The sequence below is a fragment of the Hermetia illucens genome, chromosome 1, assembly GCF_905115235.1.
Source record: "Hermetia illucens chromosome 1, iHerIll2.2.curated.20191125, whole genome shotgun sequence".
In the NCBI taxonomy this organism is placed as follows: Eukaryota; Metazoa; Arthropoda; class Insecta; order Diptera; family Stratiomyidae; genus Hermetia; species Hermetia illucens.
This window is the reverse complement of record NC_051849.1, coordinates 126174245-126191308: the sequence shown is the minus strand read 5'-3', so window position 1 is coordinate 126191308 and position 17064 is coordinate 126174245. Positions and strand designations below refer to the sequence as shown.

The 17064-nt window shown below is 38.9% G+C and overlaps 1 protein-coding gene across 4 annotated transcripts in view; it reads left to right on the top strand.

Annotated features, from left to right (window-relative positions):
- LOC119647214 (ras-GEF domain-containing family member 1B) overlaps positions 1 to 17064 on the top strand; it is a 1018095-nt gene that overhangs the window by 298134 nt on the left and 702897 nt on the right. For all 4 annotated transcript variants that reach the window (XM_038048042.1, XM_038048043.1, XM_038048040.1 and 1 more), the window contains one exon: positions 14385 to 14510. In XM_038048042.1, the coding sequence (XP_037903970.1) occupies positions 14385 to 14510 (126 nt within the window). The remainder of the gene's footprint in view (positions 1 to 14384; positions 14511 to 17064) is intronic.

Below are 17064 nucleotides of genomic sequence, written 5' to 3'. Positions count from 1 at the left end.
AGGCCAGATAAAAGCAGCAGGATCACTCTCAAGACCATTCGACATCAACAATGGTCTACGACAAGGGGATGCGCTATCATGCGTCCTGTTTAACCTGGCCCTCGAGAAGGTGATCCGTGATGCTGAGGTGAATGCAAGAGGTACGATCCTCTTCAAGTCCACCCAACTACTGGCCTATGCTGACGATGTCGACATCATGGGAAGAACCACCCGAGACGTTCAAACTGCCTTCATCCAGATCGAGCAGGCTGCGCGAGATCTTGCGCTGCACATCAATGAAGGCAAGACAAAATATATGGTGGCAACGTCAGCACCGAAGACGAATCAACCAACAACATCAAACCGCACTGGTCAAACACAAGCACGAAGAAGAATAAGGATAGGGGAATACAACTTTGAGACCGTTGACAATTTCTCCTATCTAGGGTCGAAAATCACAACCGATAACAACTACGATGATGAAATCCGCGCACGGTTGTTGTCAGCCAACAGAGCCTACTTCAGCTTACAAAGACTGCTCCGCTCGAAACGTCTCACCATAGGGTCAAAGCTCTTACTGTACAAGACTATGATCTTGCCAGTCCTCATGTATTCCTCGGAAACTTGGGTTCTTAGCAAGAAAAATTGCAAACTCTTGGCCGCGTTCGAGAGAAGAATCCTCCGAAGAATTTTTGGCCCCCTACATGAGGATGGACGATTCCGTAGCCTACACAATGACGAAATCTATGAGCGATACCATGACCGTCCGGTTGTGGATAAAATCCGGCTCAATAGGTTACGGTGGGCGGGTCACTTAATCCGTATGGATGAAGATGATCCCACCCGGAAAGTCTATAAGGGCAATATCTATGGTAGGAAAAGAAGACGAGGCAGACCCTGCCTAAGATGGAGCGATGGCGTGGGCCAGGACGCCAGACAGCTTTTAGGGATATCGAATTGGTGGACCTCGGCGCAAAACCGGGATGTCTGGAGTTCCTTATTAAGGCAGGCCTAGACCGGATACCGGTTGTTGCGCCGTTGATGATGATGATTTGAAAAGGGCTACATACCCAATTGAACCACGGAAATTTTGAAGATTTGCAAAATTCGTATTACCAATCCTGTTACATATCTATTAGAAGATTACGAAGGAAATAAAATTGAAGGTGGTTTTGATGAGCCTGAACTATTGAAAGCTGAGCATCCGTCAATTTATCTTGTGGAAAAAATATTGAAAAGGAGAGTAACCAAGCGTTTGTGAAGTGGCTAGGGTTCTCAACGAAACACAATTCCTGGATAAATAGCAAGGATATGATATATTAAGATTCACAATGAAACACTGTAATTTTGATTGAATTAATTAATTAATCTTTTGTAAAACTGAACAAGGTTTTTCATTTCATTTATTCTCCTACGAACACTATACAATTCACAAGTGTCTGGTCCGCATTTTGCATCGTCATATGCCCACGGGCAGTTCACGTAATGTTTTCCAGATTGGCTGACTTTCTGCGGCATATCAGCGTATGGTTTCAAAAACGTATAGCAGCTTATAAATTGGTTAAAGTGCTCCGTAAGAATTAGCAATCTGTTGGTATAAAAAAATTGTTTCAACTCCTCAATAGAACGTTGAAGGTCGTCGTCCACATCGTTGTTGTTTTTATTCGTCGTCGTCATTTTTCAATTCGTTGTGCAGAGGCTCGCGGTTCAAGCAATACTCATAGAATAGGTTTGCTTCAGTCCAGAAATTCTATATTGCTCCTATAGTCTGGATCTGCCTGTTTTATATACTCAACCTCGCCATTACTGAGTATTCTTTCGGTTTCGAACTCATGGTATTCATAACATGCGATTTTCAGTGGGCGCATGGAATAGTTGCCATCATATGTACATCGAACTGTTAAAATTTTGTCATTATCGAACTCTAATTTAAAGTGCCTGTAAAAAATATTTTCGCTCTCGATAATTCCAGCTATTTCCATTTCCTTCTTAATCAAAGCTTGCCGAAATCCTTCTATTGCTTCATCGACTGTAACATATCTTCTAGACGGTTCTGTTGTTGTTGTTGTTGTTATTGTTGACGTCGACAGCGGCAGTCGCTTTTTTAACAAAACCGTCATTTTCCACGCTAAATGAATACATTTTAGATCTTAATCCTATAAATTCTGTCATTATCTTACCATTATTTTCATCTTTCATGAAACCCAAGACTAGCATTCTTCTGAGTGAATTGTGTATCAATATCGGACAAAATATCTTTGTAGACATCTTCCGTTTCGATAGTGTACATGAAACTGTCTGTATCCATATATGATAATTTAGAATTAGCTTATCATTATACTTGTGTTTCATATAATGATAGTGAAAATCATACATTTTCAGTTTGGATAGATCAAGCACAGTAAATCCCAAGTATATTGGTTTGTCATAGCAAGTAAATACTCTATCTATTTGGATAGCTGCCATGTTTGGTGTAAATATAGCTGCTCTGTGAAAATTGGGTTTCGAAATAAGCAGTCGAGCGCCTGAATGTCTGACTCGACTCTCCCAGTCGGTAACAATTTTTACGTCCTTTCTTTTGTCGACGTTTTCCATTGTTTTGCCATAAACTGCATTATTCAAAAGTTTAAAAAAAATTTTCTCGAAAGGATTTTTACTCATTTTCCCGTAATGGGTATTTAAATCGATATATTTCTTCAGCCAACTGGATTGTTTAAACTGTAAAATCCTGTAGATGCGAGTCAGTTTCAAACCATTTTGAATGCATTGCTGCAGATTCCGATAGTGAATAACATATTTTTGCTTGTCTGTTAAATCCACAATCAGTTTGTTAGTTTTCGAATTATGCGGGGTTTTATTTTCTGGACATAATGGCAAATCATTGTGTTCATCATGTTTTGATATTGGATACTGCAAATTAACTTCCAATATGTATCCAATATCCGAATCTGCTGCAATATTCAAAACATCAAAATCAACTATATTTTCAACCCACTTGAATTCAGCACAGGGAAGCGGCTGTGACATTGCCCATCCGTATAGATCATTAGCATCTACATACATTAAATATTTGGAAGGATCCTCTTCTTTATAGTTTTTCATATATTTATTATTTGCAGTTGAATGGCGATGCGAACATTGCGTAATACCCCCCCTAATTCCTCTTTTCACAAAGTGATGCATTTCGATATCTGTGAGAAGCTCCAGTTTTATGGATGTAATTTTAAGGAGCGAAACGTACAGTTCCTTATTAATGGGTATTATTGAAATATCTCCATCAATGCTTGCCAGCTCCTTGACAAACAAATGACAATCATACCCTGAAAAGTTAGGAAATAGCATTGGGAAGAATTTTGGAATCTGAAACAAAAAATTGCATGAGTTATGAGCCGGACCTCTATACTTTCCGGTAAAGTGGCAATGTTCACGAACTCTATCACTATCCGGCATTTTCTTACAAATGCAACATAGACTTGCTTCTTTTTGCGTTTTTTCCTCATCGAAAGTCAAAATATCTGACGATTTGGGTTTCTGAATATGATTTGTATAGAACCATTTTAAATCAGATACTAACGAATTTATAAATTGTTTAGGAGAATCCCCTTGTATATTCTAAACTTATCTAAACTAGAATCGTAACAACACTTAATATAGTAAGCAAAAGCACACGGTATATGCTCTTGAAGAGTTGTTGTTGACGCTGATGCTGGATCTGGCTGACAACTTTGAATATCTTGAAGTAGACATTCGAAATCTGCATAGACTACAAAAGGTACATCTATTTGTCTCTCGAAATGTCTTTACTCCAACGTTGATTTCTCCGGGGACACCATTTTTGTTACAATTTTGCTGCAATCGTTTTCATGACTCTTCAGCTTTTCCGTTAAATAAAAATGCTGAAGGCATTTGTTGCATATGAATATTTTTGAGCAGTGTGATGTTTGTTGCTCTCGCATTAATCTATAGAGAATAAAATATATGAAAGGCTCTGAAAGAAAGACTAATCTATTATATTCTCTCACCTTGACATATCTTTAATCCAAATGTAGTGGTTTTTTTCTCCAAATTGCAGCAGCAGCAAGCTGATGTGGTGCACCTTTTCCTCCTTCGACAGGTGGTATGGACTAACAATCTTTTTAATTTCTGAATCATATCCAAATAAATTGATGCTGATTGATGGATTCAGCTCCTTGAACACACTAATGCCTTTCACTTTAAGGGGGAAATCAAGCCCCCAAAAGCTTATAATTCATCCATTTTTTAGTATTATTACACTATCTATGATATCATCGATTTCATATGATGATGTTTTTTCTAAGTGAGTGTTCACGGGGTATAGAGCAGAAATGATGCATTTTTATTTCTCACGTTCACACATGCACGTTTTTGGGCTATGTACTTTGGGGATGGAATAAAATTCGTTCCCCGGAGTGATTTGAACTCATTTAGGTTTAATTCGCAATGCGTTAACCTCAATAAACCCATCCACTGTCCTTCTCCTGAAACCCTTCCATTTTTCCCACTATTTGTGCCGTCATATTATTAAACGCGGGCTCTAACTCACTAGCACTCAATATTGCATGCATCTTGGCATCTCATCAATCATTTTTATAAACTCAGCAAAAAGTTCAATATTAAATTTGAATGCCATGCGCTGCTCTAACGTATTACGAAAGTATTCCATCAAAGGTGCCTCCATCCTCTTTAACAACTCTGTGGCATTCAAAAGAGCCTCGTCCATGTTTTCGTATACCAGGGTTTCGATCCGGTTACCAAAAAAACTTTTCACTCTTTTCAGGTTAGCATCAATTGCCTCGGTCGCGTTTCGCTTGTGGGAATTCGTTCGTAGATGAAACTGCCCTACCTCAATTTTACAAAATTCACAACACATAGTTAATAGATTTAGTTAATAGTTAATAGATTTTACGAAAAACTTTTATAACCCCCCGATAACAATCAATCAGTTTTTGTTTTTTTATTGTCTACAAAACTTTGTACGCATGGTAGACACACGCACACAATCACTTTTATCTTTATTATTATTATAACTCCACGTAACTTAACACGAAAATTCCAATTTATACCGACGGCGGCACACAATCAGTTTTCTCGTTCATTCATCCATATTGACTTGCGCAAATTCGTTAGAAATTAACGTAATTCAACTATTTATGTTATTTTATTTGATAAGCGATTTCCATCACCCAAGCAATACGGACATGGAACTCCAACGATTACCTCTTATTAGTAACCACAAGAAACTCAGCCGGAGTAAATTTTAATCTACAAAACCATCACTTTCAAACTTACAATATATTCACCTGCGGTTTAATATTCACACAGTCCTTAATATATATCAACATGATAAGCGATTTCCCGTCATACAAACAATTAGCACATGGCACTCAAACGATCACCCCTTATCAGCAACCTCAACAAAATCTACAAAAAACCATCATTTTCAAACTTACTACATATTCACCTGCGGTCTAATATTCACACGCTTCCAAATATGTCAACCTGATAAGCAATTCCCCATCACCCAAGCAATATGCACATGACATCCAACAACAAACACGCACGCCCCGGGCCGAGCCTCAACGAAATCCCCCGGACCACACAAACCCCCTACGCACCCTATGCATAACCAAAAACTTGCCGATCTCACCAATACATTGGCAAGTCCGGGCGGTATGTCAAACACAGCTGATCGGATTTTCGTTATATCTCGCCCATGCTCAAGGGCAAAACAATTTGAAATCGTGCGTACTCGCACTGATTTCCCCCCTTGAGGGGCAAGGGGGAGTGAGGTAGCTGTCTAGTATCTAACTGTGAGAGAGACTATTCACTTCATTGAGATGTTGGCATTCTATGTTCTCCAAGAGTGCAGTATGTATATGCATATGGGGTGGGGAAAGGCGTAGACCACAGTAGATCTACTATAGGCAGTACCCTTACAAAAATGACCCCACTTGCAAATGTGCTTGCAGAAGCTTATCTGTACACATCAGAGACGCTAAACAAGGAAAAGGCATAATCTTCGTCAAATCGTATTGGTAAGAGAGAGATCGGTGAGCTTTTGCTATTCTGGTACTACGGCGTGCTCACCCATATAGCAAAAAGTTGTTTCACGTATTCACTTATACATAAGCAAAAACTTGCCAATCTCACCAATACATTGGCAAGTCCGGGCGGTATGTCAAACACAGCTGATCGGGTTTTCGGTACATCTCGCTCATACTCAAGGGCAAAACAATTTGAAATCGTGTGTACTCGCACTGATTTCCCCCCTTGAGGGGCAAGGGGGAGTGAGGTAGCTGTCTAGTATCTAACTGTGGCGTAGACTCTGAGAACTCAGACCGTGGTGGTACATTATACTCAACGCCCACGGCCACGGAACATCGGCGATTCTTCACGTATCCTAGGATTCTTGTTAGTGGATGTGCAGCTGGAGTACATCAGCACTAAAAATCTTATGTACGATGTATCCATAGGCAGGGCACTCTCATTGGAAATGTTCCGTTGATTCCGTTTCTTCATTACAAGGTGAAAATGTATCACTTTGTAGAATCACTACTATGAAAATGTGTCCAGCCGGTGAGTCATCGTTAATCAGAATGCCTACAATACTTCCATAAGTCTTCTTGCTTTTCGATAGGGTAAACTTTACAGTATGTTTGTATCTTGCAGTACCGAAGATTGTGCCCAGTTTTTAATAAAAGCATTGACCGATGTTATTATCTCTCCAATTGCTAGTTCCGTTTCCGACAGAAATTGAATTCTCTTTTGCTGAGGTATCTAAGGTCTCATTTCCGTCTAAGCCGCAATGACCGTGTCCCAGGCTGCAGTAAATTCTTGCGAAACAGGCAAGTTTAACGTACTATAACTTTGTTAATAATAGTACGACTTCAACTGCTGCAACTTGATGCAATTCTACCTGTCAGCAAGATTAAAATCGAGGAAGCAATAAAACGAGATTAAATCGAGGAAAACAACAGGAGCTGAGGACATCACATTTCTTCAATCGAGGTATTGAAGAAGGTAGAACAGCATCTGACTGGTCAGAAACTACCACAGTTCTAATATGGAGACAAGTTGGGAAACCGGAAGCTGGTTGCTTCGGGTATGAAAGGTTTTGTGTATTCCTTTTATAAATACATTTGAGTGTGCATTTGTCCCATTAGTACGTATTACGTTATATATGCAAATATTATGTGGAAATGTACACTTTCAAGTGATATTGGCATTCAAAGTCTTGAATTTGCAAAGAAGCGGCAGCTTTGACCTATTATAACTTTGTTAGTAATAGTGCGATTTCCACTAAACTTGGTAGGATCATGCTCTATGTTACATTCGTGATGCTAGAATGAACTTAAAGGGGGTTTTGCAGTCCATTACTAAAAATTATAGCAATATACTATTATTAACTTTATGTGAGAGGATATGGGTATGTGAGAGGATATGGGTATGTGAGAGGATAGGTATTCGGAGCTTAGGCACGATATAGTAACAGCCTCTTGATTTTTTTCAGATTTTTCGGTTGAGTTGTTTCTGAGAATGGGTCCGTTAAAGAGATGATCATTTTCAACCCACGGCACTTCCTACCTTTCCAACAAATGTAAAATTAAGACCCTCCTCGGAAGGTACTAATCGATGGCTATATTTGGTGAAAAAAAATGTACACCCCCCTTTTGCATGTTTGGCGGTCTCTCCTTAATCTCGACGTAAAAGGATGTAACTCACTGTATGTGTCAGCCTTCACAGTTCCCACCTTTCCACCAAAGTTGGTGTCAATCTCTATAAGCGGCTCCGAGAAAAATACGATTTTAATAAGATTTTGTTTTACACAAAACCTTAAAAAAAGATAGTCCAGCAAAGCGTCTGCGTCAACGTTTAGTACCAGAAGAACTCGTAGGCTGAGATAAATTATTCTACCACGATCCAAAAATTAAAGTTGGAAGTGGCCAGTGTATCAAAATCGTTTCGTGACTCCGTCGGTGTTCATCGAGGAAACACCCTCTCACTACTCGTCTTTATCCTGTTTATAAACATTGTCACACGTGACATCCGTCCAACTTTATACAGATGATGTTTTCATAACGTATTCTAGCAAAGCTGATCTCGGGCAACTTGCTCATGCAACGCGGTTTTAGATTGAATCTGAATAAAATTGAATTTTCGATGACCGATCCCAATTGAACAGCCACTATCAATGTCAATAGTAATCACCTCCCCAGAACATTGCGATTTAAATATCTCGGATCAATGCTATCCGCCGTATTCGCCCAACCTAGATGAAGTAACGTTTCACAATTGGTCTTCTTTGTGATCGACGTGTCGACGAACGTTTCAAATCTGAAACGTACCGCAATGTCGTCTGCCCTGTTTTCCTCTATGGTTCTAAGTGTTGGTCGACAATGAAAGACAAGAAACGGCGTCTTGCATTAATGGAGACGAAAACGTTGCGTGGAACAAGTCATCATTTACGAAATATACGATATCGATATGGGATTGCACCGATCGTGCGAAAATTGCGGATGAGGCCTCTTCGATATCATAGTCACGTAATTTGCACTTCAGAGAATTAACTTGCCCAAATTGGTCTGAATATGGAAGCCGATGCGAAACAACTAAAAGGCCATCCAAAACAACGATGGCTTAATACCCTGAAAGGCGATTTGAAAATCGCGGAACGGGATACAGATCAGGCCTTTGACCGAGCGAAATGGCGCAACCGATCACGATGAGCCCACCCCGATTCTGAACGGGTCAAAGATTGAAGAGGAAGATCGGTACGAAAGGTACCTGGAGGCCTACGTTTCACATAGATTCTCAGTCATGACTTTTCAGATTTTTGGGTTATTTTTTTTTTTTGGATTTCTGAGAATGAATCCTGTGTTAAATTTGTACTTTTTAACAGTTTAACTCTCCTACTTTGCAACCGATGCCAAATCCATGCCCTACTTCGTACGTTATTAATTGAACATTTTCATTGCGCACCTTGTACAGCTAAATTTAAATAAAATGTAAAATGTGGAACATCACAAAAAATCTTTTCTTTCCCTCTATGCGTGGGGTTTCACAGTCAACATATGTACACCAAATTTCGTCTCAATAGGTATAGCCGTTTTCGAAAAAAGTGGAAATAAAGACGCCATAAAGTAGTACGAAGTATTGGTGTTAATTTATTAAAATTAATTCGTGGACCTGTGTTATCTGTGTATACAGTATACGGTGGCCAAATTATTAGAGCCATCCTTGAAAAAATACTTTATTTTAATTTATATGCAAGCAAAGGTAACAAACATGTCACCAATTTTTACAAATTATTTATATTTTTAAACAGTATTGAGTAGGCATTTAAAATATACTTTAATCCCATAACGTTAAGAATAAAAAAAAAATTTATTTTTTGTTTGCTAGGATTATACCTCTTACTATTCATGGTATGTTTTCAATACCTTTAGTACAGTTTATTTTTATTTCATCGCTTCTCTGGTTAACCACCACAAGGGCTTGTGTCAGCTTCATAATATTTTTCTTCAACATTTTGCATTTTTCATTGATACTCAAAGGCTTTTCGTGGGGTTAAGTTCCGGTGAATTACCAGGCCAATCAGAAGCTCTTGTTTGGCATTTTATCTAAAGAAATTTGCTTTATTTTTGGGATAGAGAAGAATCGCAGACACATCTAAAGTTGCCATTTAATAACCATTCGTGTACTTTGATTATCATTCTGGTTTTCAAACATCTGCCTCATTGTCTTTTGGACAATCGATAGGCGCCCACTACTTTTGTTGGAAATAATTTATTAGGTTATAATACTGAATGGAATTAGGTATTAGCACTGATGAAGGCGGCACGGGGTCCCCGAAACAATTGTATGCTATAAAAAATAAAAAATTTACAGAATAGGGAAAAAACATAGTTCTTTTCTTAATCTTTAAACTGAATGGATGCTTGACCCTTGTTATCGTACAATCTTCTTTAAATTTTTCACCATGTCTTCTTTTCACTAAACAAAAAAGGTTTAGTTTAGACTCTGCAAAAAAGAGACTACATGGGAACTAAATGGTTGATTATTTTTAGTAAAAAGAAGTCTAGTCACCTTTTTCAAACATCAACAATGAAATTCAAATGTTACTTGCATCTACTGAGCCACTTTATCATCATCGTAGGGGTAAGAGGTGGTTTCTTTAATGGACATCAATATGAGAAACCTAATTCTTTTACTCGACATCGAGCTCACTTTACTGATATTGAAATGTTGGCATCCTGGATCTGTCTCATTATGGTTATTAAATAAGAGTTTTTATTTTGGGCACAAATATCCATCATTTTTCGTCATCTCCAGACGAGGTTAACCTATCACGATCACTCTTGCCATCCAATTTGGTGCCAATTGAAATTCTGCACCAACTTTCTGTTTGAATCTGTGTATACTGCGGATGCAAAACGTTTGAAATCAATGCAACTGAGTTGCCAGTATTGGCTATCAACTTTTTTATCCCAAAAATCTACGTTTTTATCTTAGAAATTTTTCGCCAGAGAGATCTTAATTTTTGTTCATAACAAAAACAAAATAAAACGACCGTGACATAAATAAATTAATTAAAACAGTACTAGCTAATTAAGTATTTATCACGGCGTAAAAATCACAAAAGTTATTTAAAATCAACCTAAATAATCTCAATATTAGTGTAGAATACGTGTTCGTCCAAACAATTATTATACCACAAAAACTACGGTCGAAAATGCATTGCCACCAGAACATTGAAAAAAAAAATATAACAAGGTATGGTAGATACACATATCTTTCAAAAACAATAATAATAGCAACTAAAGTTCCCAAAGCCGAAGTGCTTATGAATTTGTTCAAGCGCCTAGGCAGTCTTACCTAAATTTCATCGAAAAGGTTTGGATACTTGAACAATATTGAAACTTTATTGTATTGGACTCTTATTATATACACAAATTTGAGCTATGTTGAATTTTGTCTTGAATTTTTAATATACATTTTACCTTAATGGTCATAAATCAAGCCTAATACTTCGCAAATTACTGCGGGTTAACATTACACTCTAGATAAAACATATATTTTTCGATCAAAATGAGTTGTATTTCTTATGCTAAAGACTTTCCCTGATCATATTCTACACATTCTCCGCCGCCAAGAGCTACTGTTTCTTCTATTTATTGTGGTTGGCCGAGCGAAGTCAACGCTAATTCGAGCAAAGAATTTGCTGGGTTATACTTCTCTTATTAATTGTTGTTTATGTTGTTAATCTGTACTTTCAATGGGGCAACCTTGGATTTTGATGTAACCAGTTTAACGGTGGTGGAGCCATCATGTTCTTCAATACGCACGTAAATGACTATTGCAGTCGCTGCTTCCGACGCACCCATAAATTTGTATGCGGGCTAAATTGTCGCAGTGTAACCACCTTGGAATTGAAATCTCCAGCAGAACTGGTAGTTGTGACCGGAATGTTCATTCGTTGTAGCCACAATTGCTGGATCAATATTTTGCCCACGACGATACATGATTGCGGATCGAATAACTTGGCGATCTTAGAAAGAAGCTGACGTTTCGTTAGCACATCATCGGTGATTTCTTCCAGTTTGACTTTTAACAGGAAAGAATCCCTTGCTGGATGCCACCGTAAACCTAATGCCTTGATGTGCTCATCCTCATCGTTGTTTAATGGCAGTTTTGCTTCCTGATCAGAGGCAGAAGTTGATTCCAGCAAATCATTGTAATTTGCTACCCATTTTCGCAAGCTAAAGTAGTTTAAGTATTCTTCCATGAATGCTATGCACTGACATCTCAAGGACTCGTTGCTGGCCAGCCGTTTTTCCAATAATGCAAATCAAATATGCGCGTCCTGAATGGAATTGCTCTAGGTTCTCCCAGGCTCAGCATGTTGTCTAAATAGAAGTCAGACAATGTACCTTCCAGTGCTATCCCGTCTGGTAGTTTGCTGATATCATTCAATGGCTGCTTTCTCGTCGGCCGTCGATTCGTTGATTTCGCAGCATATTTTTACCGGTTGATCAGTATCAATCAATGGTTGTGCAGTCTGCGAAGAAGTCTGACCCAGAAAAATCACTATAAGTATCAGCTCCTAGTTAAATGTCGATCCGTCCTTGGGTTCCGCATGTGGGATCAGCTAATTTTTGACGGATAGCGTCATTGGAGATTTATCGCCGTCGTGATCCTAATAACTGAGCAGCTGATTCTGTTATGAAACTCCGTTTCGATCCGGAATCCATCAAAGCTCTTAGCGTTATCCACTCGCGCGAAAGGCTTTGCACTCTGACTCGCACTGTTGCTAGTAATCTGAAGCTGGGCTACATCCTTAGCCAATAATGATTAGTTGCTTGAGACGAATGGCTCAGCGTCGGCTGCCAAGTTTTTTGAGTCGCTCGTGGTTCCATCCCTGGGTAGCAAAGAATGGTGCTTTTTTGAATACACACGACATTTGTCGTACGATGGGCGTTGATTGATACCATGTCCTTTTCTCAAACAGTTGCAGCATAAACTCCGCTTTTCACTACGTTTCTCCGTTGCTGCGAATCCATTCCGTTGAATTCAAGGGAATGGATTGACAAATACTGCACGTTGTTGATGTCGCCGCGGTTAGTGCTTCAGCTTCAACTCATTTTCGAGAAATATACAATGTTTCTAATATCCTGAACCGACACGTTAAGAACTCTATAAAACCCTTGGGTTGGGAAAGTTTGGGTTTGCTCCCAAAGATGTTTCCCACAATCGTCGAGATTGTTGGTCTAATTTCTGGTTTGTTGAGTAGATGATCAACAAATCCCCATGATGTGTGTTGACACTGATGCTGTTCATGTTGGCAATTAACTCTGCAGAGACATCCATCACTTGTTTGATGGAGAAAACGCACTCCTCCTTAGCCACTGATAGTTTGTGGAATTTATGCAGGTAATACCATGCCATTGCCCTCTTGTTGCCAAATCGTTCCTGCAACATGCGTATTGTTGGGGCGTAATTCTCATTACTCACGTCCACGTATTGAATCGTTCTCGCAGCTTCACCTTGCAGATGAGTCTTTAAGTACTGCATCTTTTTAACCACAGATAACGTTTCGTTTTGGTGAATCAATGACGTGAACATGCCGTTGAACATGTGCCACTCGTTATAATTCTCATTAAACTTCGGAATCGACAATCGCTTCAATTGTACCCGATTTGTTGTTGATAGTCCACTGCTGTCTGTATTGTGCCTGATGGATCCATGCTTCACCATACCCGTTTTGAACCGTGTGGTAGTTGTATGTTTCCTCTCCGGTCTCATATTCCTCCAAATACGCCTTCCTCTTGATGGAATTTGAAGACAAGTCGTCCAAAATCGTCCCATGATGTTCCTGGAAAGTCTGCCAGAGCTCTTCCAAACGCTGTAACCTTGCTTGAAAATCGCCGTTCTGATCTTTGCAATCTTTGTAGAAAGTCTGCTCAGACTGCTAAAGTGGTCCGTCCTTCCGTGTGAGGATTTCTGCCTTCGTACCTCGACACCGGTGTTCACCGGTGTCACCGATGTTACTTATGGTTACTTTTACTTTTCTAATACGCCGACATTTTGTAACTCATTTGCACGAAAATGGATATAATCACAATTACACCGATGAAACTTGAGCTCAATAGTTGCGTCAGAAAAGAATTTCTCTTCTTCTATAGTACCCAGCTCGACGGACAACGGTCAACGTTTTTGACTATTCCCAAAGTCGGAAAACCAAACAGGCGTAATTGCCTATGAATTTGTTCAAGCTCCTAGGCAGTCTTACCTAAGTTTCAAGATTTCGGTACTTGAACAATGAAACTTTATTGAATTGGTCACTTATTATACACACAAATTTTGATTGATTTGATGATTCTTAATAGACTCATAAAGTAAAATGTAAAGTACAAATAAAATTGCTATGTCAACATGGCGTCATTGCCCAGTTCGCGAATAATCTCCAATGCAATGTATTTTATGCTGCACATGAATTTCCAAAATACCTACATACATTTTACCGTGAGTTTATTACTATCAAGCCTAATACCTATGTGAATTAGTGCAAGTTAACATACTAAAGATGTAACATATATTTTTCGATAAAAATGAGTTCTATTTCTTATGCTAAAGACTTGTTTTGATCATATCCTAAACGCTTGAACGCTATGAAAAAATATCATGCTCTTAAAATTGGATGGAAAATGTGATTGGCTGTAATAATCTGGCCACTCTATGTTAATACTGCAAGTGTTAATAAATATTTGACACCGAACATGGAAGGTCATGCATTCAGAAATAAATTTTGAAAATCGTACATTAGGATAGTTGATGAGCATGGACATATGTATATGTTTTGATTTTTGTTTTTCTTTTCCTTCTAGAACTCAGAGCTGGAAGTTGACCCAAGTGGAATAGTTTATGCGGCCGATGGTATTACCATAGCTTCCGGGCCGCTTGAATCCTTGGTGGATCTTCTCATGCCAAACACAACGAATCACTTGGATGAGGTAAATAAGAATATAAATAACATTGCAATACGTCCAATATTTCTTAAAAAATCCAAATGCGATCTTCCTATTTAGCATTGTGAAATTTTTGGAACGAAAAGATACTCTTTTGTATCAGACCACCAAATATAATTAGATTAGGAATTTCAACTTTAGCAAGCGCAACTCTACTGACGTTTATTGTCATTTTCTCAACATACTTGTAATTCGTTCTAAAAAGTAATTGATTATGGGGTACCAGCAGGAACACCGAATCAGGACACTGAGTTGGGGTTCGCGAATTCACTTAGAGTATTCCTTGCTTATAGAAAAAGAGAACTATAATAAAACAAACTGAAAGATCAACAATGCCTCGCTACAACTTAAGCTATCAAAATCGTCTTGTGATGACTGGCAGAAACTACTTGCTTAGATTGAAGCGACTGGATGATTTGCGCTCCTCTTTCAATTACAGTGGAGTTATTAATAATGGATCTAGTTTTCCTTATTGGTTATTCGTTACAGCAATAATTAATTTCACCTGCAGCTTGTAGAAGTAATCATACAGTAGACTTCCTGGTTTTCCTCGCTTCCTAAGTTGCTGAAACTCTGTTTTTTGTTACATTTTAGCTCCTCTAGCTAATTGGTCGGTGATGGTTGATACGATCTGTTTTCCGAGTGAATCATCATCCATTTTCGCTGATGACTCTTCAATTTGTGGGCGTTTACAAGGGAAAGTCCCTTTGTTGTCAGTTGGGTGGTCAGTTCGGTGGTGAAAACACTTATAAATAAATTCCTGTTATACTGTAGGAGGTTTTGATTGTTATTTCGTAGAAAACATGCGTTTGGACGAAATTTGTATCCCTTATAAGTGCTACTTGTACAATAAAAATCATTTACATTTTGTTTAGCCTCCGTAAAAGCTTATGGTCTTAGTTCCGGTCCATAAGTCTTGATATATTGTTGATATTCTAACGGTAATGGACATACCTTATGGACCGCTCTGTGAACTTTCGGGTTTTCCCCGTTGCTGTTTCTGAAGTTCTTTAAGATACTCCTTTGATGAGCGCTATGTATCGATCTCACTAACTTCCATTAGTAATGGTGCTGAGATCTGACCATTTGCATCAGGGGTGGTTTTAAATGCTTCTCTAACCAAGAAATATTCGAATGTTTTTGCTTGAAACTCGTTATGATCGGTTAATAGTGGTGAATGCATTGAATTGAACGCACGCCCAATTTTAAAATTCATAGCAGTGTGTGAAAATAGTCTGAAGGGACATCCTCCCTGTATCTCTTTAGTCCCACTGGGGAAGCACCTGATGTTAGATCTGATACTACTTCCTATACATCAAATGCCTATACATCAAATGTTCATTATCCAGTTGTTTGGCTGTAAGGGCTGTCTTTCTTTCTACTATTGAGTTTGTCGTTTTGTCCGGTTATTTTATGGTAAGAAAATGCAGAAAAACATTTTTTTTACCATATATCGACAAAATCCGACTCAATAGGTTGCGGTGGGCGGGTCACTTAATCCGTATGGAAGACGATAACGGCAATATCTATGGTAGAAAAAGAAAGTCTGCAACGGCAATATCTATGGTAGAAAAAGAAAGCGAACAGAACCCGGCCAGACAGCTTTCAGGGATAAGAATGAGTTTCTCCTAAAATTAATGCGACTCAGGACCACTCCTCCAGAAACAGAAAGTAGTTATCTTAGCTGCAACCAGTCAAGGTTAAAAACCTGGCGGTTTTGAATGGTAGAATTCATACCCTTGTCAAGTTTTAAATTGAATATATACGGAGGAAGTACTACCTGTAGTTGCTTTCGATTACGCTGCGCCGCAGGATAGAGGTGCAAGGAAGTATGATAAGATCACCTCTGTCTTGTGATCAAAACTGATCTGCCACATTCTTGGTATATAGATGTTTCGAGGACCAGTTGTCCTCTTCCTTAGTGAATTTTAGCCTCTCTTTACTCACAGCTGTCCACTTCTTCAATGAGCTTTATACTAAACTCACTCATTCAGTTTTACAATGAAACTTACTTTGGAAGCGGAAATGTAAGTATGATAAATATTTTTTTCAGCATTTCAGGAAAATTTTGTAGTTTTTGGTTCTTTTACCTATGCTTTTCAATGTTTGAGATTTTCTGGTATTCCTATCAGGGAAGTTATAGCATGTTCACTCCAGTTTGGAATCCTTCTTCCCAGGAACTTTAAACAACACGATGCAAGTGCAAAATTCTGAAACTTCGGCCAACTTCGGCTGACCTAGATACGCCAGTTTGCCCACTAAAACAAGAATATACTCAAGAGCTATTGTTCTGTAGACAGCACTCAGATCTTCAAACTGGGCCGCGGCCTAGGTGTGGGTTTTTAAGGTCCCACTAAATTCATATCCTTCCCGTAGAAATCTTCGGAAGGCGCGCTACCTCAATGGAAAGCCTGCATTTAGTGCCTAAGGGGCAGACAGCCAGAGAGTAAAGAACGGCAACTCTCACCTTGGGGGGAAATAGGAAATCAGGCTGCGACCGGACCCCGGCGGAAGGAGACTTCGGAACCCCTTTCTCCAC